General features: G+C 38.4%; 1 protein-coding gene across 2 annotated transcripts in view; it reads left to right on the top strand.

The window, feature by feature from the left end:
* ABCC4 (ATP binding cassette subfamily C member 4) overlaps positions 1–24,709 on the top strand; it is a 221,236-nt gene that overhangs the window by 129,582 nt on the left and 66,945 nt on the right. For both annotated transcript variants that reach the window (XM_030567487.1, XM_030567495.1), the window contains one exon: positions 13,734–13,813. In XM_030567487.1, coding sequence (XP_030423347.1) covers positions 13,734–13,813 — 80 coding nt within the window. The remainder of the gene's footprint in view (positions 1–13,733; positions 13,814–24,709) is intronic.

Here is a 24,709-nt window from a genome sequence, read left to right as displayed (position 1 = left end):
ATCTTCATCATCTGGACCCATGGGAAGGAGACTCTGGAAAAATTCCACCATGATTTCAACCGCTTCCACCCCACCATCAGCCTCAGCCTGGACCAATCTACATGGGAGGTCCACTTTCTAGACACCACGGTGCAAAGAAGTGATGGTCACATTAACACCACCCTATATCGAAAACCTACCAACCGCTATGCCTACCTTCCTGCCTCCAGCTTCCATCCCGGACACATCACACGATCCATTGTCTACAGCCAAGCACTGAGGTACCACCGCATCTGCTCTAACCCCTCAGACAGAGACCAACACCTACATAATCTCCACCAAGCATTCTCAAAACTACAATACCTGCACGAGGAAATAAGGAAACAGATCAGCAGAGCCAGACGTGTACCCAGAAGCCTCCTACTGCAAGACAAACCCAAGAAAGAAACCAACAGGACTCCACTGGCCATCACATACAGCCCCCAGCTAAAACCCCTCCAACGCATCATCAGGGATCTACAACCCATCCTGGACAATGATCCCACACTTTCACAGGCCTTGGGTGGAAAGCCAGTCCTTGCCCACAGACAATCTGCCAACCTGAAACATATTCTCACCAGTAACTGCACACCACACCATAGTAACTCTAGCTCAGGAACCAATCCATGCAACAAACCTCAATGCCAACTCTGCCCACATATCTACACCAGCGACACTATTACAGGACCTAACCAGATCAGCGACACCATCACCGGTTCATTCACCTGCATGTCCACCAATGTAATATACGCCATCATATGCCAGCAATGCCCCTCTGCTATGTACATCGGCCAAACTGGACAGTCTCTACGGAAAAGGATAAATGGACACAAATCAGATATTAGGAATGGCAATATACAAAAACCTGTAGGAGAGCACTTCAACCTCCCTGGCCACACTATAGCAGACCTTAAGGTGGCCATCCTGCAGCAAAAAACTTCAGGACCAGACTTCAAAGAGAAACTGCTGAGCTTCAGTTCATCTGCAAATTTGACACCATCAGCTCAGGATTGAACAAAGACTGTGAATGGCTTGCCAACTACAGAACCACTTTCTCCTCTCTTGGTTTTCACACCTCAACTGCTAGAACAGGGCCTCAACCTCCCTGATTGAACTGACCTCGTTATCTCTAGCTTGCTAGCATATATATACCTGCCCCTGGAAATTTCCATACATGCATCTGACGAAGTGGGTATTCACCCACGAAAGCTCATGCTCCAAAACGTCTGTTAGTCTATAAGGTGCCACAGGATTCTTTGCTGCTTTTACAGATCCAGACTCACATGGCTACTCCTCTGATACTTGACACTTTTTTTTTGTTTGGGTCATGCTAGCATCAGGAAAATATCCTGCATTGTAAGTTTTATCCATGCATGCTAGTGGGGATTATATTGTTTTGTAATAAATTATATATTTTTATAATATTGCCAACTCCAAGCACACAGACATGAATCAGATCTGCAAAATCATGAGATTGTCTTAAAAATCACAAGATTTTAAAAATAACTTTATCTTTTTATTTGCTTTTTGAGCATTTAGATTGCAATAGGGTCACACTGTCAGTCTTTTCTCTGCCACCATGAATGCTAAAAACTTTTTTTTTTCTTTTTAATGGAAGTTGAGATTCTCAGATAATCATCTGACTTCAAGAACTGGGGCTTTAAGAAAATCACCAAATATTGTGAGACTTGCAATTAAAATCTTAAGCCTTGGCAATGTTCTTTTTATATTGTTTAAGAATTTCACTGTTAATGTTTAATGGTGCATTGTGTCCAAAGCCTGTTTTTGATTCTAGCTTCTAGCATTGTACCACATTAGCAAGCAATTGCTTTTTAATATTATTGGAGAGCATCCTTACAAAAAAAAAGTCACATATTTCTATATTCTTCTTTGATTCCTATAAACAAACTAAAAATGGCTTTGAAAGGAAACATAAATATGTCTCTAGCTATTTCAGTCCATTGTTCTAGCCTCATAGGACAATGTGCAGTGGATGTAGTTTAATTAGGCTGCAACTTTATTAACTTAACTGGGAATATCGGGCAATAAATTATACTGTGCAGGTCATCATTCTTCCCTTAATCATCTCCACCTATTGGGACTAATAGTTTTCCCCTTTCCCATCCTGGAAGTAGCCCATTGTTGAGAAGCTCTTCCATCGTGTGAGGGTTAAGAGGGGCTGGAAAGAAAGGGGGTGCCAGATGTTAGGGGCACCAGCCCCCTTCTCCAGCTTGTTTAGGAGATGACTTCCCTAAATCCCCTTCCATCTCCTGTTTATCAGGGAACAGGAACCCTTTTGGAATGATTACCTGCACTGGAGACCTACCACATCTGGTATCTACTGAGCTATAACATCTTGAGCTAACTCCTTACCTATCCCACCAGATCTCTGATCTGCTATGAGGAGGGTGAGAAAACCCACCTTGCCTTGGCCAGTCTGGCAGAGGGAAAAATTCCTTTCTAGCCCCAAAGATCAAGTCAGCTAGCACAATGTCCACAGCAGATCAGAAGAGGTACTCTGATCCCATGAGTGGGAGGGTGAGTGCTGCTGTCAGTAGAAGATTCCACATGGAGGGCATGGGGTATAACCTCCTCCCCTCCCCCCACCTGCCACCCCTATGTGCCTGATAGGTCGATGCTGTCACCTGAGCTGGACTTCTGGCTTACCTCTTGCTCAGTGGGGGCCCTCAAAGCTGCCATAACCCCTTTTCTTTCTTGTGCATTCAACAGCAGTAAGCACATTCTGAGCTATATCATTTAAATTACTTCCTGGAAAGAGATCCAAAAGAGAACAAAATGAAATAAGAAATGATCTGACTACAATCAGGATTTATACATCATCATACAGTTATATCACACATGCTTTTTCAGAAGTTAGTGTCTTCATCGTACCCAGAAATCCAAGTGAGAGTCCAGTAAATGATCTGACTGGTAAAGACCCAACAAGTCTTACATTTTATATGGCCTATTCCAAGTTTTTGCTATGTTGGTGATTTGTGAAAATGAGAGTAGATGAAGCATTTGTGTATAGTAAGTGTGAATGTGTGAAGTGTAATATATATATATAAATGGCAACCAATGTTAGCAATGCATGATGCCATGTCCTCTTATTACTGGGACCTGTTCATTCATAAAAAAACTGCTTATTTTATAGGTTGTTAGACTCCTAGAATTACAATGCTCTTGCTCCTCATATAAAAGTAGAAGTATACAAAAAAAATTAATATTGAAATGTATTCGCAATGCATTTAAAGAGGTGGGATATTTTATTTCTTGCTTTTGTATTCATGCTGTTTGCATTGCATCACATCCAGTACTTAATTTTTCTCAAATGCAGGGAAATTTGATAATTAAAACACCCTCCTCCCCAGCAAAGCTAGTGGGGAAAAAAACAAGTCAAGACTCTTGAGTGCAGTCAGTGTTTTTGGTTGTGGTTTTTTTTTTTCCTTTAGATGTTAGTAGAAGAGGGACAAAATTTAAAGCTATTTCTGAAAAGGAAAGGAGAGAATAAATAAGCTGTATTATTATGATTAAAGATCTTATTATAAACTGAAAAAAGATGTGGTTTTGTATTTGGTGGATAAAGCTATGGTTTTTAGCTAGAGGCTATTCAAAATTGTTAAATGATTCTGATCTGTTTATTTACTGTAAAGGAACACAGTGATTTAGGAAAATATTGATATCTGAAGTGAAAGGCGCAGTAAGTGAGCTCAGTGATCAATAATTTGAAAATTGGTTGTGAACATACCATGAAAGAAGGTAAAATCTTTTGTAAAAGAGATTATTTAGGGGCTTATTTTATTGTAGCTACTAAATCTTATTCTGTATGGAGAAGCCTGGTAAGACTGAAATTGTAGAGAGAGTGGTTAACTGGTAATGCTGTATTATAATAGTGTTCCGACACTTAATGTGAAGGTAATTTGAGAGCAGAATAGTAGTACAATAGTGGGAATCAAGATACTTTTAAATGTAGCTATTGTTAATGAGGAATTTGCATACATTCTGTGCTAAAATTTTAAGCTCGGGAGATCAAATATAGAATGTTAATAACATATATGTGTTTTCCTGACCATATGCATGTGAATAGGGTTGCCAACTTTCTAACAGCACAAAACCAAATGCCCTTGTGCTGCCCCTTCCCTGAGGCCCTGCCCCTCCTCCACCCCTTCTCTGAGGCCCCACCCTCACTCTAGCTCCCCTTCTTCTGTCACTCGCTTTCCCCCACCCTCACTCATTTTCACTGGGCTGGAGCAGGCAGCTGGAGTGTGAGAGGGTGTGAGGGCTCTGGCTGGGGGTGCAATCTCTGTGGTGTGGCAAGGGATGAGGGGCATGGGATACAGGAGGGCGCTCTGGGCTGGGGCCGAGAGGTTTGGAGTGTAGGAGGGGGCTCTGGGCTGGGGATGAGGTGTTGGGATGTGAGAGGGGGTGTGGGCTCTGGGCTGGGGCCAGAGAAGAGTGGGTTGGGGTGCAGGAGGGGTCTCAGGGCTAGGGCTGAGGGGTTTGGAGTGTGGGAGGGGGCTCAGGGCTGTCGTACAGGAGGAGGTTCTGACCTGGGGCAGGGATTTTGAGTGCGGGAGGGGGTTCTGACCTGGGGCAGGCAGCTGAGTTGCGAGAGGAGGTGAGGAGTGCGGGCTCTGGGAGAGTGTTTGGATACGGGGGTGGTTCTGAACTGGGGCAGAGGGTTAGGGTGCGGGTAGTGGTGCAGGGTATGGGAGAGACTTAGGGTGCAGGAGGGGGTTCCAACCTGGGGCAGGGTGTTGGGGTGCAAGTGGGGATGCAGACTTCAACTGAGTGGCGCTTACCTCAGGTGGCTCTGGTCGGCAGTGCAGCGCGGTTATGGCAGGCTCCCTGTCTGCCATGGTTCTACACTGCTCCCAAAAGCAGCTTGCCTTAGCTCTGTTGCACCGCTGACCGGAGCTGCCAAGGTCCCTTTTCGACCAGATGTTTGGGTCCCAAACTGGACTCCTGGCAACCCTACATGTGAAACAGGCAAGTGGAAAGACCTTTAGAGGAACCATTTAAGTCCCACTTAAGACCTCAAAATAGAGTTTAAGTGCTACTTGAGTGGTGCATGGGCTTTGTGCTGGTCTTCTTCACAGAGATGAATTTAATCAAAAGTTCATGAAAATAATACTAGTTGGAATAAGCAGCTCAGGAACAACAGCAGTAAAGTTTGAGAACAATAAATCGCACCAGATAGTGTATTCATCTGGTGTCATCCAGTACGACACCAGATGAACAGTAACAGTATCAAAATACAGCCCATATGTAGTAACAGGACAACACTTGCATAAAAACTATCAGCCAGGTTTCTCTTTTGTAGCTGTTTTTCTCTCATTTTTCTTCTTCTTTTTAATCTTATACTTGAAAATTAGACAGACTGTTCAGACTTCCTTGCAATTTCTTAACTCTTTTCCTCTTTTCTTTTTGACAGTCTTTGACAGTCTTTTGACGATCATCTTTTTCAAGTAGTAAATTAATTTGGGTAGCTAGCACCCCATCTGAATTTGTTACATGCTGGCAGTTCAGATAAATGGATGTATGATCTCAGCACATTTCTGCCCTGCACCACTGTGCGCCCATTTGCAAGAATCTGAGAAAGTGATAATATTCCTGTCAGTTTCAGGCCTCTGAGAAAAATATGGGGCGGAATTCATTTGTATTTATAGGATGCCTGTAGGGAAGCCAGCAATGCTGTGTTGCAGTTTACATAGGCATGTGGTGCTAACTCCATATAAAAAAGATAAGAGGCCTATAGACATTTATTTGTGGGAACATGTAAGAAAAGCCAGAATGGATCAGTAATTGTCACTTACACAGGAGATGTATTTTCAGTTTTCTCGCTGGAGAAATCTATTAAACTTATGTTACCTTTCAGAGTCTGTCCATTTTTAATTATTTTGTTGATTTGAATGATTGCATTAAGTTGTATTTTACTAGGTTGATGCAATGTGTGCTTCCTGCCAGCATTTGATATGGATAAATCCACTTTTTTTTTTCTGATTTGATAAACTGGAAGACTTCTTATATTTGCAGTAAAATGTATTTATTAAACTATGTGTATATACTCAGTGTGGGTGGAAAAAAAGTGTGTATGTCATAGTTTAACAGACCAAGACACACATGGTGTTGTTACCAACTTATACCGTTAGCAGAGCAGAATAGAAAAAAACACATTTAATATTGGTAAATTTGGGTATATTTGTGCTACAGAATATACATCTCTGTGTGTAAAAGTTCAGTTCTGCATAGTTATTGCCTTTCACTCCCATCTTGTATATATTGTTGTTGAACAATATATAGACTCATTTTAAAATGATTTATGATTTGGGATGGTTAATGCATGTGTGACTTTTTGTATAATTAGCGATTTCCTCTCCTTTAGCCAATCTGGTGTAAATAAATCTGTTATTTATATGCAGCTGTAATGCACCCTGTTACGGAAAAACCGTTAGAAGCATACCAACAGTGGCTCCTCTTCTTTGCTTGCACGTTTCTTCCCTGCTTCAAACAGCTTTCTGAAGCACGTCAACATAACACTTCACTGGGAATTTCCACCCTAATCTTGCTGAGTAGAATAGATATCTGCCAATCGCACACTTTCTACTGTGTAGCTGCCCAAGCGTGTGAGAAAGTGTTTTCCTCTTGTAAATTTGCATGATTTTGAACAGTTTGTGTGTGTGTGTGTGTGCGCGCGCGCGCGTGCACAAACACCTCATGAGCCTGTTTTCCAGCTGTTGGGGCACTAACCTGGGATGTGGGAGATCCAGGTTTAAATTCGTGATCTGTCTGATTCACCTCCGAGAGGTGACTCGCTGCCTCAAGTACTGAGATATAGTCAGTCTCTGCCTTTCCATTTTGTCAAAAAATTCCCAACCATATCTAGTCCTGACTCAGCTAAGTACTTCAGCACATGTATAACTTTAAGCATACAGTAAGCCTGAAGATGTAAATGGGACTACTTGAGCTTAAATTATGTGTATGTGCGTAAGTACCTTGCTGAGGCAGTTCCTAAATGTACAGATCCCCAAGCACTCTGTGGCCTCGTCCAGACTAGGGGAGGAAAATCGATCTTAGATACGCAACTTCAGTTACGTGAATAACGTAGCTGAAGTCGAATATCTAAGATCGAATTACTCACCCATCCAGACGGTGCGGGATCGATGTCCGCAGCTCTCCGTGTCGATTCCGGAACTCCGTTCAGGTTGATGGAGTTCCGGAATCGATGTAAGCGCGCTCGGGGATCGATATATCGCGTCTAGACTAGACGCGATATATCGATCCCCGAGCAATCGATTTTAACCCGCCGATACGGCGGGGTAGTCTGGACGTGGGCTGTGTGTTGCTTCCAAGGGGTTTATGAGGGCTTGGAGGCAGTGAGGGGTGATGCTGTTTGGCTCTGTTACCCTTCTTTCAGCTTGTTTGTGGACAGTGGAGCAACATTTTTGCTTCTTACCATCTCCCCATGCAGTGGAGTGGGTGGTAATGACCCCTAATGCAGTTGTAGTAAAGCAGATGTCCTTGAGCTTTAAACCTGGCGTTCAGGCCCATTCCCATGTAACTGTTCAGGTTACAAAGGAAACCAACATTTTATTAATAAAATGTACATTGAATAAAAGTGTGGTACTGTATGTTCAAAATGCTCCATAATAAGGATTAACCTAATCTCTACAGGGAAAGTGTTCTAGGCAAAAAACAAGCATCTCTAAAGCTCTATCCCCAGCAGTCTTACTCTAAAACCTTTTCTCATTCGAAATAAGTGAGTCAGCAGACCAGCAATAACAAAGTAGGTGTGAAATGTATGATGACCCAAGTGAATATAATGCTTTATAAATTATTTGCAAGATTTTAAAATCAATCCATCCATTTTATTCTGTTGTAAAGGAATGTTTTGATTAATACATTGGCCAGAAAGTAAAGCAGGATAGTAAAATTCATTTAACAAGGATTACTAATCACTTGATTTTGGGAATTTGGATTGTGTAATGCTAAATGCTAATAGTAGCACTTGAAGGTTAATGTGGAGGATAATAACATATAACTGGTAGAAGAAAATTCTTTCATTGTCTGGTGTTTAGATCATAAATGTTGATTCAGTTTGCATTATATTCCTTTAATTGTTTAGTATGAATAAATATTTTAAATAGGTGTGGTAAATTGTCAAGTATTTTCATTGTTTGGATGAAAAGATTTGAACATCTACTCCAAAGTACCAACAAATACCTGCAGAACCAAAGTGGATATAGAGCACCTGAACACATTCTGATTCATGAAGTTAAAGCAGTTTACAGAGTTAGTAAGAAAAGAATATCACACTCTGAGGTTTGATGTCCTTTTCATGCAGAACAAAAGAGTTTCGATTCTCTCACTTCAAGTTTAGCCTAACCATTGTGTAGTAAGGGAGGTTTAATGAATCATTGTTTAACTTAGATACTGCCAAGTATTTGACAGTTAAATAGTCTCAAATGTGTGCATAGCACTTTGCTGACAGACCCTTATTTAACTGTGATTAATTGGCACTGAATAGTTATTTAATTACTTCAGAATAAATCTAAGAACAGAGAGTGGTTTGATTAAGTTATTTAATGCAATAACATACATTAAATTGCTGGAGTGAGCACGTTCTCCACTGCAGCTTGCTAATGAAATTACACAAAGCTTTGGGGAGTTTCACAATACCAAAAATAGCAGGTTCTTTTGGCAGATTCAAGTACTCTTGCAACACTGACACTTTAAAAGATTTATGAATAGATTTGTGGGAAGACTTTTTTTGGTCAATGTAGGTTATCCATCTATACAATGTCTATATTTTTAGTAATTTTGCTTCTTTTAAAATGCTATATGAAGATGTGATTCCTATTTGAATAATTCAGGTTGCATGCAGTAGTTGAGTTTGATAATTTTTCAAGCTGAAAATGTGGGTTAATTCTAAGGCAGGATTTTTGAGGGAACATACATACTACACGTTCAGTGTCCTGAAAATACCAGTCCAAATGATCCATAGAACATTTACAGTTTATTTAAGGGACTTGGGGAAGCGTAAGGGAGCCCATAGAGATGGTGATTGGATATGAGAGCCCCAGAGGGTTTAGAGAAAATATTTTTAGTAGGCCAGCTTTATAGTTCCCAGATATTAGGTGCAACAATCCTTTGAATCTGGGGAGCAGCCCTGGGCAGATTGTGTGTGAATGCTGGCAGAAAACATGTAATCATGTTCTTGGGAAAAGTTTGAGAATTTTTGCAAGAATGACTAATTTTGCTTTCACATCTAGAATCTCTTCACTTGCACAATTAATAGTGCATACCCCAGCAACTAAACCATGTGCTATTTAAAAAGGAAAAGTAGACTTTTGTTTCTTCATATCTTGTGAAACAGTCTTCAGTTTGAATTAGAAATTTAGGGTAATATCTACACTGCAGTTAGAAACTCCATGGCAGGCTTGTGCCAGCTGACTCAAGCTTGCGGGGCTTGGGCTAAGGGGCTCTTCAATTGCAGTGTAGATGTACAGGCTTAGGCTGCAGCCTGGCCTCTGGGACTCTCTCACCTCGCAAGGTCCCAGGGCTCAGTTCTCGGGCTCCAGCCCGAGCCTGAATGTCTACGCCGCAATTGAACAGTTCTTTAGTCCAAGTCCCATGAGCCCAAGTCAGCTGCACAGGCCAGCCACGGGTGTCTAATTGCAGTGTAGACATATCCATATTGTGAATATGCAGTCTCTGCGTATGCAACATCAGAATGGCAAATCCCTGAATGGGGCACTGAGATTTGGATGCAGACTGGTCTCTGTGACTGGTCCCTGATGATGGAATTTGCTCTTTCTGGTGAGCTGTCATAGCCTGAGTTTATCACTGTTCAGAGAAGTTATACCTTCTGTGAATGGGTCCCCTGGGCTTAATTTTGATCTCATACAGTCAGTGGAGTAACACTGGGGTAAAACCATCTTTTGTGAAAGTGGGATTAAGGCCCATTGCTTGCTTTGTTTCTTTCTTCTGTGCTAGAAATTTTTTGTTTTTATTTGCGAAGCACCCAGATACAACAGTAATGGGCACTGGAATAACTAATTAGCAATAGGAGAAGGAAACATGAGCCTTTAGGAGGCAAACACTGCCAGAGCTTAAAGATCACAGTCATGCTTTAGCAAAAGGGTTGTGCATAAATACTAAATAAACAATAAACAACTTTGTGTAATAACTATTGAAGGTTCCAAAATATTAAAATCTTGCAATTGTAGATAGACCTGAATATCCTATTTAGGAATTGGTTGATCCAACTCCAGGATATTTACATTTCTTGTCTTTTTCATAGAGTGGATTGTAGGAGGGCCCATTGCTTTCAAGTTCAGTCATGTTCAGACACCAACTGTTTTTCTTAGTCATATTTTAGTCCTTGTCATTCTACAGAATTACTATATTTACATTTGAATGTGGATTAGGCGGATTAAAAGATTTTTTCACATTTTATTGATAATGGTAGATTAATTTCTACTTTCCTACTAGCTGCTGTGTCAAAAACATTCTCTGAAAACATATAACAATTTTATAAGGCAATCACCAAAATTACATTTTTGGTATTAATTAGCAACTTGATTATCCATGAGAATTAAGTAGGAGTTTGTTTGTAATGTGGATAAGAAGAGGAGATAGTCATGCCAGAGGAATCTTTCTTATGGTTCACTCAGCTTGGTTTTAGCGTGGGTCTGTATGCATCAAAGAACTTTAGCCAAATGAGATGTTATTGTAAATGAGAATATTCTGGAATTTGTTCTTGGCAGTCATAATGAGTTTTGGTATTATTTTATACAGTTTTTGTTTTGCGTTTGTTTTGTTTTATTTTAAAGAGCAAGAACAGAATTTTATTACTGTTGCAACTTAAAATGTTCTCCTTTTCTTTATAGGGGCTGCAGTAGAGCTTTTTGAAACTCTGAGGTAGTGCAAAGGCTTAGTCACTAACCTCTACAGTAACAAACCTCTTAAAAACTCCTTGAGTAACTTTCACTTGTAAATTGCAATAAAAACAAGTCTGAAAATGGACAGCAAAACTTCAGATACTGTTAGGACTGAAACTTCAAAGTGATAAACTGCTTTGTGATAGTTTGTGAGCATTTCAGTACTAATTTGTCTCAGCCTTCTACCTATTAGGCCTCGTCTACAAAAAGTACAAAGTTAAACTGTTTTCACAACTGTGTTAGAGTAACTGTAATGCTGCTCCAGGAAGGAGTTTGCATGTGCTATCTACTCACTGAATCGTGGGACATGACGAAGATATTCCAGGTTTCCTGACATTGTTGATGCTGACCTGCACTGTACTACTCGTGTGGAAGTAGCCAGTATGAAGGAACTTGCTTTGTTGGTGCAGTGCTGTGTATTATGGAATTTCCTCTGAGGAATAACCAAGATAATTCTGCTGCAATCTCTTATCACTATTACAAATAAACCAGATTAAAGGTGAATGCCAAAGCAAAATTTAAAACAGAGAAAAGTTCAGGCTTCTGTGCTGTGTGTCCCTGCTAAGCAGGCCACAGGGGTAGTCTCAGGAGAAGTTAGCATTAAATTTTTTTTAAATGATCTTTTCCCTTGTGAAATCCTCTTGGTATTATTTGGTTCCCTTGAAGATATCTCAGAATGTGATGTTAGAGCTACCAGGAGTCTCCCTGCAGCACATGCATTTCGTGGGCTGAGTCACCCCTCCTGTGTCAAAACCCCCATGAGGGGACCAAGGGGAAAGAAGCCTCCAAGAGGCATCCCTTGGTGGAATTTTCCCTGATCTTTCTGTTCCAACATGAAACAACTGGCAGGGCTCATTTGAAAATCTGGAGGATACCAGAAACTGCAGGATCTCTGCGCCATCTGCATGGAGGCCCTGTGTCTGAGAGCTGTCTCCATGCCCTTAGTGTGCCCTTCCCTTCCCTCTGCAATGGCTCTGCGTGAACAGGGACACCTCCTGGTGATCACCCTTAAAATGTGATTCCCCATGATTCAAGGGCACCTCAGAACGGGTTACTGTGCCAGAATCAGTTAATTTTCCTGAGTACTCGTTACAAGGTTGAAAGAAGGATTGTGTTTCTCACTTCAGCCCACTCTCACCCAATGTGGGATTTCTCAGTCCCTGTCCTGTCCACAGCACATCAATCTTGACCCTGTGGACAGTCTTCTGTGAGGTACTAGGTAAGTGGGGATAGTTCTGTAGAAGGAGCTGTCCTTTCCCACTGTGTGATGAGATCTGCATGGGGATTTTAGGGGCACAGCCTGGTCACATAGTGTTTGTGATGTCACAGAATAATGCGCTGTGAGATATCTTCAGTAAACCTAGACATACCAAGAGGCTATCTCAGAGAGAGAAGAGAGACTGTTGAGAAAGCTGGTTTAAAGAAACATTTGTGAACTGACTCATCCTCTCCCACGTCATTCTGGCTAATGAGAGAGATGTCCATCACAAAAATCTCTGTTTTAACTCTGTTTTCATTTTTTAATCTGCAGTTCATCTTTATGCCAAATTTTTAAGATCAGCAGAATTTTCAGCAGAGGACCTGCTCTTGCCCCTCTACCAGAGGAGGATTTGGAAAGCACTGATTTTTGTCTCTTTGCTCCAAACAAAAGACATTCCTTGATCCCTTCCCCTTATGATCCATGATTCCAAAAGAGAGAAAAACCAAATCTCATCACAATACGTTAAAATAATAGAGTTAGATAGAAAGAAAAAGAAAGAAACTTGAATGGGTCCACATGCATAAACCCCTTATGGAAGGCAAGATTCTCATCCCTAGGTTAAGTGATACCTTACTTCCTGAGTAGAAGCTTCAGTGTGTGGAGTAAAGTACTAATCTACTTAATGGTGGCAAAATGGTGATGTTTATAATTAAAGCTCTCTTGCTATGACTGAATTTTTTTTCACTCAGGTAGAACTCAAGAACATAGAAGAGAATAAATGCTTCAGTGATAACAGATTAAAAATGTTATTAGTTTCAATAAAGATCAGCATTGTCAAGGTTTTGAATAAATATAAAAAACATGCTGCATCGACATAAAAACATGCCACATCAACACAAACCTAACTAAAATTTGATTTCAGTAACATCTGCAACGTGAATTTAAATAGGCTAAGATTTCTTTACTTTTTTCTTTTGTGAAATCTAAGTTGTTAAAAATCACAGAACTACTAAAAAGGACCATAGTAGGCCTTGCAGTAAATGCATACAACTCAGGTAAATGTCAGCCGAACTTGCAAGCAGGTACCAGAGTCAGCCAGGTTATGACCCATATTGATTGATGTATATAAGTATTAAAAATCTAATCCTATAACTGCTTACTTATGTGAATAATGTTATGCATATATATAAGAGTTTGCAGGATTGGGGTCTTCAGTTCTATCTAAATGATTAGTTTCAGACTGTTATGAAACATTTGAAATGATGGTGACCACACACTATAACTGTTAAATAAGCAATTCACATCTGTATTAAAGAAGCATTCATTCAAAAAAAACATTTTTATTCTTTTTTAGCAGAATATATTGCACTAGCTGTAAAATAAAATCTCCTTTTGTTTTGTATTCAGAAGATCTTTTTTGTTTATTTTCAGATGTCAGCTATTTTCTTCTTGCTTTTCTTAAATTGTCTGTAAAACTAAAGTATGTGTTTTTAAAATTATTCTATTTTTGTGAGTTTTTAAAAATTGTCTTAGAAAAAAAACACAATTTCTTTTGAATCCTGTTTTCATAGGGAGAATCTTAAATCGTTTCTCTAAAGATATTGGCCATCTGGATGATTTGCTTCCACTGACAATTTTGGACTTCATACAGGTAATGTAGTTGTTACAATTTGAGAATTTTACCTTGGTACTATGAATTTCAAGTCTTCTATACTCAGTTGACATACAAAACCCCGTAATTTATCCGCCCAAGTTTTATTGAGTGAATTTAATGAAAGTGCTTGTTTGTGAAAGAAGGGTGTGGTCAAAATTTAATATGCAAGTGAAAAGCTATCATGAGCAATAAGTGGCAGGTAGGAGTGGCTATACATCTTGCTATCCTGTCAAGATTTCAGTTCATAGTAGCTACATGCTTGGTAAATTGCTCTGGATTTGCCTCCAAGCAGTCTGGCAAGCATAGTGTGTTATGAAATATATCCACAGTAAAGAAACAATCAATTCACATGGCAAGATAGCACAGATTAACCTAATTATGTGTGTACTTCCACAAAGAAGCAAATGCTTACCGCACCATTTTGGATTAAAATAGGTGTGACTATTTACAAAGAAAGGATTAGTAATAACAGAGTGAAAATAATAGTCTTAATAGGAACAAGAGAAAGAAGTTACTGCAAATAGAAAAATGTCTATAAGCAAAAACTATTTTAGTGACAATGAAAGGATTAAATTTATGGCATTACAGTGATTTTGATTGGCATCCCAGTTAGTCCTTTTCATGAATACTTCCAAAGCAAAATGTTTACAAAAACAACCGCTGTATGCTAAAGTATTCTTAATGCCTTTAGCCTTAACATTCAGAATTGCAGAAATTAGAGATGGAGAAGAGTGATTAGGCCATCTGTAGATTCATCATTCTACCTATTCAGAAATGTTTCTTACAGTAATATTACTTAGTGCTTTATGCAGTCTGCTTACGGTTGACTCCATGGAGGTTTCACCTGTTTTTTCATATTGAAATTAAATGTACGTTGGGTTTGTAAAAGTTACTTTTAGCTAAAACACATTTTTTAGAAAACACCTATTTACTTGCCTAAGCAAGGCCTTAAGGCTGAAGAGCTTTTTGCCCTGCTTTTCAAAGCTGTTCAGTGCAGTAGAGCCCTTTGGGAGGGAGATAGGATGGCTTTTTTTTTTAATCTGCTGGCAGGACCTCCATTAGAAATTGTAAACACTTTTTACCATTAGCTGCTGTTGTCCTAACTCTTAATGTTAAGTTTTTGAATTTGCCTGGTTTCCAAAGTATACAAGAGATCTGTCCTATGCACAGAAGGTAAACAATCTGCTAGAGTGTTGGCCATTTATTTCTATCAGTTATATGGAATCAGAACTTTCTTTCTTTAGACTTATCAGCTATCTTTTATTAGACAGGACATCTTGCTTCATTTCAATTGGTTTAGGCAATGCATTTGTGTCCTGTTATCCTGCTGCGTGCCCAGACTGTTCTTCATACTGCCCATTTGCTAGCCTCCTCTCCTTCGTATAGTATGCTTCTGCTGTCCCTACAGTGTACAGTACTGGGTAAGTCCAGGCTGCAGGCAGTGAAATGACCTGGCTTTGCTGCTGCTTCTGGTACTTGATTGGCGGCCCCTGTAATCAGCATGAAACTCCTCTCCTCCACAAAGCCTGGTGGCTGCTGCCAAAGCTGGAGAGAGCTGGAAAGAATTTAGGGGACAAAAGGAAAGGGGAGGTGTTGAGAAACTGAGGAGGGGAAAGGGAACAGAGGTGAACAGACAGTTGCAGGGGAAGTGATGTTCCACTTTGTATTCCGCAATTTAGGGTTAACATTTCCCATGTTGTCACTCATTTGAGAGTAGGGAGGGGGGTCTGTGTCCCATTGTGGAGTGTCTGGAGTTAGAGAAGTACAAATGTCTTTCCAGTTGGTGCAGGTAATTTATATTATTACATGCATCTTTCAAGTGCCTGCCACTGTAGTTAGTAAGTGCTCAGATATAACAGGCAAATGGGGGCAGAGTCAGTGTACTGTATGTTTACCCAAACTAAACTGATCTGGGATGGAAGAATAAAGTATTTGAATTTGAATTTCTTGTTCTTTTGACTGTTATCAAGCCTCTTATCCATATTGTGAAAACTGCAGTTTGCAAAAATTTCCTATCTGAAATCTCATATGCTTAGCTACTTAGTTCATCTCTTGTAAATAGGGCATTTAAGTAGTTGAAAGACAGGTGTTCTGAAGTTTTCACTGAACATGAAAACACACAGGCTTTGGGAACAGATGTATGGTATAGTTAAGTGGGGGAAAAAAAGGATTTTTTTTAAATACACTAGTTGTAGATGTCCAGAATCTTTACCGAAATTATTTAAATTATTTTTGTTGTACATAAATTTAAGTGCTTCCCTGTTCTGTTAGGCATAAGAAAAGAAGCCTTAGGTAGTTAAATCTTATTATAGGTTTGTTGCATTTAGCTATTAAACTTCTGATCATGAGAGGAAAAACATTCCCTCTTTGTTAAAATGCACCACTGCTGAACATCAGTGGTGCCTATTAGTTACTACATCTTGAATTTAACAGCAAAGTTATATTACATTATTTATTTCTAAGGAGCATAGATTTCTAGAGAGGATAATTGTTATCAATTATGATAAAGATCTTTTGTCACTTTTTTTGTTTGCAGGTGTCTTTTATAAGACTTTTTATAATCCCTTCAGGAAGAAATATTTTCTTCTTTTTAAGAACAGTGTTAGCTAAGTATAAAAGCTCTGATCCCTACTATTGTTGTTGATTCTTTGAGGGACATTTCCCAACATTCATTGTTTAAATGGTTGTCAGGAGGAATCAAGTGAAATTTAATAAACAGTGCAGTAACTGTTTCATCTTACTTTGTGTGTAGAAACTTTTCTTGTGAGGATTTGCATTGAAGAAGTGGTCCTTGTTGTGAGTTATCGTTAGGGTAGTTTTGAAGCTTTCCAGTCCGTTACTATATTAGCAAGTGTATATTTCATTTCTGAACAAATAAACTTAACTTGGCTGGGCTCAGATACTACAATGAGGAGTGCTGTAGAAGTACCTGTAAATTAATAACAAAAAATTACTAGTTTCAAGAATATAGATTTTAAGAGAATACCAAAAATTCCTAGTATTACCATAGACCCCTAATAAGATTTACACACTGCACTACAGTTCTAATGAACATGATTAGTCTAGATAGCTATACTGGATGAAAAATAATTCCTAAAACAGAAAGAATTACATTTATTTTGTCTGTCATTGGATAAACGAGAAAGAAATAGTTTATTTTTAAAAGAGAATAGAAATGTTCTGGACACGTAATAAAGAGAGAGAAAATGTAATGGGGGGAGGGCATGCAACAAGCACAAAAACGCTTAAATAAAGCCTTACTATATTTGGGTTCCACAGCTGACCATGATTTTCAGAACTGTGGATCTGAAAGGGCACCCAAAGTCAGCTCCTCATAGTCCAATATTTGAGGATTAAAGAGCAGGAGACTGTATAAATTCTGCTTCCTTTGTTTTGTGAAAAGATCTGCTCAACTTGAGAACGAAGGTATTCAAAAGAGAAGATTTAGCCTTAGAGAATGAGGAAATTATTTTTTGCCTGCTACTTTGTAAATCTTTAACAGCATACAGGAAAGGTCATGTTTGCTTGATAACTGTCTGTTGGAATAATTGCTTCCTTCATCTTATAAATAAAAAATAGAATGATCTGTCAAAGCATACGCTGATATCAAATGGAGCTGTATGTGCAGACAGGGTAGGTTATTATACACCTCTGCTCCGATATAACGCGACCCGATATAACAGGAATTCCGATATAACTCGGTAAAGCAGCGCTCCAGGTGGCCGGGGCTGTGTGCTCTGGCGGATCAAAGCAAGTTCAATAGAACGCGGTTTCACCTATAACGCGATAAGATCTTTTGGCTCCCGAAGACAGCATTATATCGGGGTAGAGGTGTATTTAACTGAGTTTCTTTGAATTTTACATTTACAGCCTGATTCAGAACTCATAAAAGTAAATAAGAATGTTTTCATTAACTTCAGTAGGCTCTGGATCAGGCTGCTAGTGTTGAAGGCTTGTATCCAGAAATAGGTGCACTTGTGTGGGCCCTTATGCCTCTGATAGACTCTGTGTGGGCATAAGTTTCAATGCCAGCTCATCTCTTTGAAAATATGTGCCATATTTATTAAATTCGTAACTGATAATTTACATTTACTGCTATGTTTGTTATAGTCCAAGCTGATTTTTAGAAAGTTAGTGACTTAAACTAGGACATGAGTGGAAATAACTTGAAAAGCAAAATGAAAATAAAAGTGTTTGGTTGATGTAAGCCCATATACTTTGTTAGTCAGTTACCTTATAACACTTACCCTCATTCTTCCTTCCCCTTCCATTCCTGCTGTTGTTTACATTCAGTTGGGACATCCTGTTTTCAACTAAGTTGTAAGCTCTTCAAGCAGGAACCATGGATAAAATGTTCAAAAGTGCATTGATGACTTAGGTGACTGATTCTCATTGTCTTTCAATGGGATTTAGACACCTAAAACTACTTAGGGTACATCTACACTGTAAATACAGTAAATGGTTAGTTCTTAACTCAAGTTAGCTAACAAGTTAAGTTAAAAAGCAGTGTGGACATGAAAACTATTATCTTGAGTTTGAAGCTCAAGATAAAGCCTGTAGGGGAGCCTGGGGTTGCATTTGAGTTCTAACTTGATTAAAAGCTGGGTTGCAATGTCTTAACTACTATTTTTTTCTGAGTTAGCAAACACCTTTTTTTGCACTGAAAGACATCATCTTAGATTTGTCAGAATATTTTACTTTATACCTGCTTATATGTTTGACACAATGGGACTTTCATCCTGAGTGGGGTCTAAAAGTGCTACCAGAATATAAATAATAGTCACAAATATTCTTCCTTTAGTGAACAATAAAACTGATCAGATTTAAATAAATAAATGGGCTTAAGGATGTTCAGTGCCCAACTTCTGTTAAAAGTTAATAGGACTTGGGCACTCAGTTCCTTTAGGCTCTTTTGAAAATCCTTTCTAAGCTCCCTTATTATCCTAGCCAAAATTTCCTGACTCTGTGAGTACGTCAGCACTACCCGCCGGATCGTCAGATAGCGATCTGTAAGGGATTGATTTATCGCATCTCGTCTAGACGCGATAAATCGATCCCCAAATGCTCTGCCGTCGACTCTGGAACTCCCTCAGGGCTAGAGGCAGAAGCGTAGTGGACGGGGGAGCCATGGCCATCGATCCTGTGCCGTGAGGACAGGAGATAAGTTGATCTAAGATAGGTCGACTTCAGCTATGCTATTCTCGTAGCTGAGGTTGCTTACCTTAGATCGACCCCCCACCCCCCGCTCCTCGTGTAGACCAGGACTGTCTTTAGCAAGGCAGGGGCACAAGGTTCCAACCATGTGGAGCTCATTGACAGACTGAGGCTTATAATTTAAATACACTGTGGTTAAAATATTACATCTGTATACAACTTAACATAATAAATTCATATATTGGCTTTTTTTAGTTGGAGAAAGAATCCAGTGGTGGAATATTATAGTACTCTTATTTTAATAGAACGTAAGGTATAACATTATATTAAATAACATTTTATATACAAAAGCCCATATTTTCAAAAATGGCTACTGTTTATGATGCCTCAATTTCTGCATGCTCAACTTGAGACACTTTAGGCGCTTATTTACAGAGATGGTGAGAGTCCAAATCTCATTAAATTCAAATGGACTTGTGGGTGCTTAGCATCCTTGAAAATCAGCATTTTAAGTGTTTCAAGTTGGGCTTGCAAAATTAGTAGCTATTTGAAAATGTTGGCCAGTATGCTCATCTTCATAAAGGTCTACGGAGTCTTCCATTTCCAATAGCTTCACCATTTCATGCCCTTTCTCCTTTTATGTTCCTTTTCTTCTACAATAGCCACTAGTTGGTATTTAAAGTCAGCATAATATAGATGTCTTAGTTTATTGGCTTTTTGATAACAAAATGTAAATCCTCTGATTTCATTATTCATATCTAGATAAATGAATTGCTGGTTTAGTTTCCAGCATATTTAAAGAAGATAATTTAAAAGCAGTATTTCCCACTCATTTTGATTTTACCCTGTGCTGGATTTTAAAAACTCAAGATTTGTTTTGTTTCTGGGGAACATTGTGAACATGTGAACTATCAGCAGCTGCCCTTGGTAAAGGGCAGTGATTTATTGAGGAAAACTGAATTGCAAAACCTTTTTCCTCCCAAAATCAACAGCTTGACTGAGCTTAAATAACTGACTTTTCATATCCTTTCATCACATACAAAGACCTAATCTTGAGACTACTTGAGCCACCAATGTAGGCTTTGGCTAAGACCACCGCTGAATGTGTCATTCCCTTCTCACCACACACAAAACACATTGACTGCAGCTTTATGAAGTGAAAATACTGAAGAAAAGGAAAATGTGAAGAAGGTGTCCACAGTCATTCCTTTAAAAAAAATAGCTGTTGCATCTGGATATTAAGAACAAAAAGTGCCTAAGACTGGAATAATAAGCTAGGGTCACTTGCTTTCATAGATGCAAAAGAGTGGAACTGCCTTTACTTGTTTCAGTACCACTGACCCTTGCATTTTATTGTTTGGCAATGTCAGGGAAAGTGTGTAGAAGGAATTCCAGCATCTTTTAGCTTTACAATGACTTTTGTCATTTTGTGATTCCTGTAGTTTGTTCCCCCTCCCCAAACTTAGTCAGGTTTTGTATTGTAAGATAATTTTAAGATATCTGTACATTGGATAATTAAATACAAGTTCTTTGTCTGCTAAAAGATTATGTAACTTGGTTCAATTTTTATGATATTTTAAAACATCAAAATAATGAGGGTATCAAAAAATACCCAAGGACTGGGATCTTTGTTAAATGTCTGTCTGTTCTCTTTGGTAAAGCAGGTGGTACAAACATGTGTCTTTAGTGTGTGTGTGTTGTTACATTCTGATTTTTTGAGTGATATTAGGTGCAAAGATTCTGTGATTTTGCCATTATAGGAAGTTTAGCTAAAAGAGAACAGTAAATAGCAGCATGGTGACACGTTAATCATGGAGGACTCTCTGAACCTTTTTCTGCTTGCATCTGCTTGTTCCAATTTCTCTTTTCCAGCAGCCATGCCACAATGGATCAGTTAGTATTTAACGTAAGGCTAATTAAGACCTATTGGGGCGGAGGGCGAAAATAAGAGTGTAATTTTTACCAGGGCTACTAGAAGATGGCACAGGCATTTAGATAGAAATATGGTGAGGTGGAAATGTTCATCTAAAAAAAGAGGATTCTGTAACTTTTTCTGAAAAGCAGAATATGCATGCAATAAGCTTTATTACTATAGTGAAACAGAAATTTAATATAAAATATCAAATAATGCAGATAACTATTTCAGTATTTTCTGGATTTTGTTCTTGTTTCATATCCACTCTATTTTTGAATAAAATAAATTCTTTATACTTATGTGGAAGAAGATAGTACACAAACATTCCTCTCAATTATTTTGCATTTATCTTTTGCCCTTGATGACTCTGTTTCTCTTCCCTAACTCTTTTCTTCTTCATTTTCTTTTCACTTTCTTGTCTTTTTCTTTGTGTACTTCTCAGCTTTTAACAACGTACTGTACTTAAGTTATTTCTCCAATTTTTTGTAATGAATTAGGGAAAAGCAGTATTTTGAATATAGTACCTCTCAGTTCCTTGAAAAATAAAACTAGCTTTCATTTAGTGATATATGAACTCTTCTCTGTAATTTTCTTGGTCTAGAGTACTAGAAGTCTTTGTGTGATACAGTCTTTTGGCAAGATTTCTAGTAATTCATGGTTTTGACTGGTTGCAAGCAGTGGGAATATAGCAAGGACAGCTTTTCTCAAAGTATTTTGGTGCTTCTGGATGAAACCAAAAGGTGCTGAGGTGCACAAAACTACTTTAAAGTTAAATGAATTTTTTTTCCTGGACAAAACTACCAAACAAAGGTTCAGTTCTAGTTTTGGATGAAGATTTAGGTCAGACCTTACCTTTGGCATTCATATTCCTATTTTCCTTCCCAGCTTACTTTGGGACTGATCTTTAGCTAGTGCAAATCAGCTTAGCTGGATGGCAGTGTACCAGCCTTTCATTGGCTGAGGATTTGGCCACCCAGAGGCCAAGTGAGGAGTTGAGTTCACCCAGAATTTCTAAATATCTTTCAAGAGATCCTGCTGATCCTAGACTCTTCAAGTCTATTAGAAGTGGGGTCTGGTATATTTTACTATGGAAAGGCCACAAAGAGGTATTCAAAAGGCTAAGCAAATATATTTTCTACAGTTTGTTTTTTGATCTATCTTTGTTGAAATACTTAATTTGCTTTTGGCACAGAGGTGGAACCTTTGATTTTATTTACATGATTTGTAAAGCATTTTTATAACCCTCCACATTTGTAGCACAGCCTGATTATTGAAGAAAAGACATATCAAGGTCATTAACATTTCTAACACTTCACAGCAGCTAGAAATCTTTTAATTCTACTGTCAGTCAGGGAGTGTAACAATCCTGTTCCAAATGGCTATAAGTACAAATCTTCTAGATTGCCTTAAACTATTGATATACTATTGATATGACTTATATGCTTACAAACAAAGTAGGATTTCACTGTTTGGCAAAAAGACTGCAGATTTTACTTCTGATTTGTGGAAAAAACTGATCATAATTTGAATTATTAAGCTATGTTCACTAGTGTGGGTGTTGGATCGTTATGCATATTTATTCTAAAAACAAATATGAGGACAAGAAATTATCTGTAACAAAAAATTATATATCTCATAGAAATGTGTGCATATCATGCCATACTTAAGAACTTTTATCCTGCTTTTCACAAAACCTGAAATTAATATAGTTGCTGATCAGTGAATCCTCCAGCAGCTTAAAGAGTTGCATTAATGACTCCAAAGACAGTACGTCATCTATGGATTGATTTAAAGAGAGGCAATTTAAATCACTGATTTAAATCACCAAGTGGAAATCCTAGCTATAAATCATTAATTCTAATCAAGTTTTCGACTTGTACTTTAGTTATTTTCTAACTACATTCTTATTGGTTGATATAACCACTAAAACATGTTGATTTACAACTAAATAGAGCCTTTATACTAGATTTGGTACCTGGGAGGGTCCACTATAACTATGTACATTTAATATTTAATATTTAATATAGTTTATATTTTCAGATTATTATTAATTGTACCTTTTTATTATGTTAGAAAGTGGTGATTGATATATTGCTTATTTGCTAGATAATTAAGATTTTTTTTCATGATTTATGTCAAGCTGCATTAGAGTGAGAACTAGAATTGAACACAAAGCAGCATATACAATTTTTTTAATGCTTAAAATATTTTAGATACATAAATTTCAATTATCAAAATGTTTCACATTTACAAGTAAATGATTTCTTAAACAGAAGGATTAACTGTAGTCAATAAACAAAACTATTTCAGCCCAACTTGGTAAACTTTTCAAATATGTACAAGTGAAAATGACTGGACCTTAAGTTTCTACTTGCCTAAGGGCAGGTCTACACTTAAAATACTGCAGTGGCGCCACTGTAGTGCTTCAATGAAGACACTACTATGCCGACAGCAGAGCTTCTCCCATCGACATAGTTAATCCACCAACATCAGAGACGGTGCCTGTGTTGATGGGAGAAGCTCTCTCATTGTCAGAGAGATGTCTATACTGGGGGCTAGGTCGGTATAATTGTGTCATTCGGGAATGTAGATTTTTCACACCCCCTGAGCGATGTACTTATACCAGTGTAAGTTTATAATATAGACCTGGCCCAAACCTCTTGAAAATGAGACGGTCTACTATGTTACTTAGACTGTCCTTCAAACTTTTAAAACTAGGGGATCTCATCCCCTCCCTCCTTGTTTTTATTTCATAGACTGGAGGAGACAGGACAAGTTTTCCTGCTTTTTCAACTCCTAATTGACTTCTCAACTTTGAATGTATTAGTCCAAATGAAGAAAATACTCTTTCTATGCCTGCAGAAGAGGCTGATGTTGTCAAAAGCAGTTGTAGCACTTCAACAGGCTCTGGTTCCAGGTGCTTAGCTAGTGATTTCCACCAGCTCAGTGGTGTGACTCTCTTTAAAAGATCATCAGCAAACATGTAGCGCTTGAATGGTTCGCCTCCAAACCTGAAAGTCATTGTGGTTAGCATAATTAATGGGTGATTATTAGATCCTCATGTCATAGTGTCATCATCTCCTTCAGCAGTTAGACATCTACCCCGGTACTTTGGGTTGGGAATATTGGCAAGAAAATGAGGTGGAGTAAGTGCCTGATTCATCTGCTTCTTTACTGCCTGCAATTTAACTTTGTTGTTGAGTATTTCTTTCTTCAATGTTTCTTGACATTCTTTCCACATTTTAACAATATCAGCGATATAGCAGCAGTCTTTATGCAGTTTGTCCAAGGCTACGGAAATAGGTTTTTGTTATTTTGACCATAAAATAATGGCTGCATCTTAGGTCATCTAGTACATTGAAAGAGGAGGGTACTTTTCAGGGACTTCTCGCTTCTCGGCTTTATGAGCTAAGATGTGAAAAAATTATCTAAGTTATACATCTCTTGCTTTGGGACGCATGGCTGTCTTTTGGTATTAATTTAATAGCACTTTTTACTTAATTCATTTGGATTATTTTCTCTAGTTCCCCAAATAGGAGAAAATTAGGGGAAAAAAGAACTTTCACTTTCTAGACAACAGCTATTCCTGCATTATTATGGACAGCTGATATTCTAAACCACTGTGTTCACTTCCATCCTGTTTTCCCCAACTATTTTTTAGTGGGCTTTGAAATACAGCACAGTCCTTTAAACAAGTAGGCCTTTTATTTGCAAGTCATTTGCATCTTGTTAAATGGATTATTTTAGGTCCTCATTGCTGAAAACAAATGTTAGGCTACCAATGAGTAATATACTGGCTTAGTAATTGTTTCCTTATGTCTGCT

This window comes from Gopherus evgoodei, chromosome 1 (assembly GCF_007399415.2).
Source record: "Gopherus evgoodei ecotype Sinaloan lineage chromosome 1, rGopEvg1_v1.p, whole genome shotgun sequence".
Taxonomy (NCBI): Eukaryota; Metazoa; Chordata; order Testudines; family Testudinidae; genus Gopherus; species Gopherus evgoodei.
Note: the sequence above shows the minus strand (reverse complement) of the source record. Positions and strands in the feature narration are given on the sequence as shown.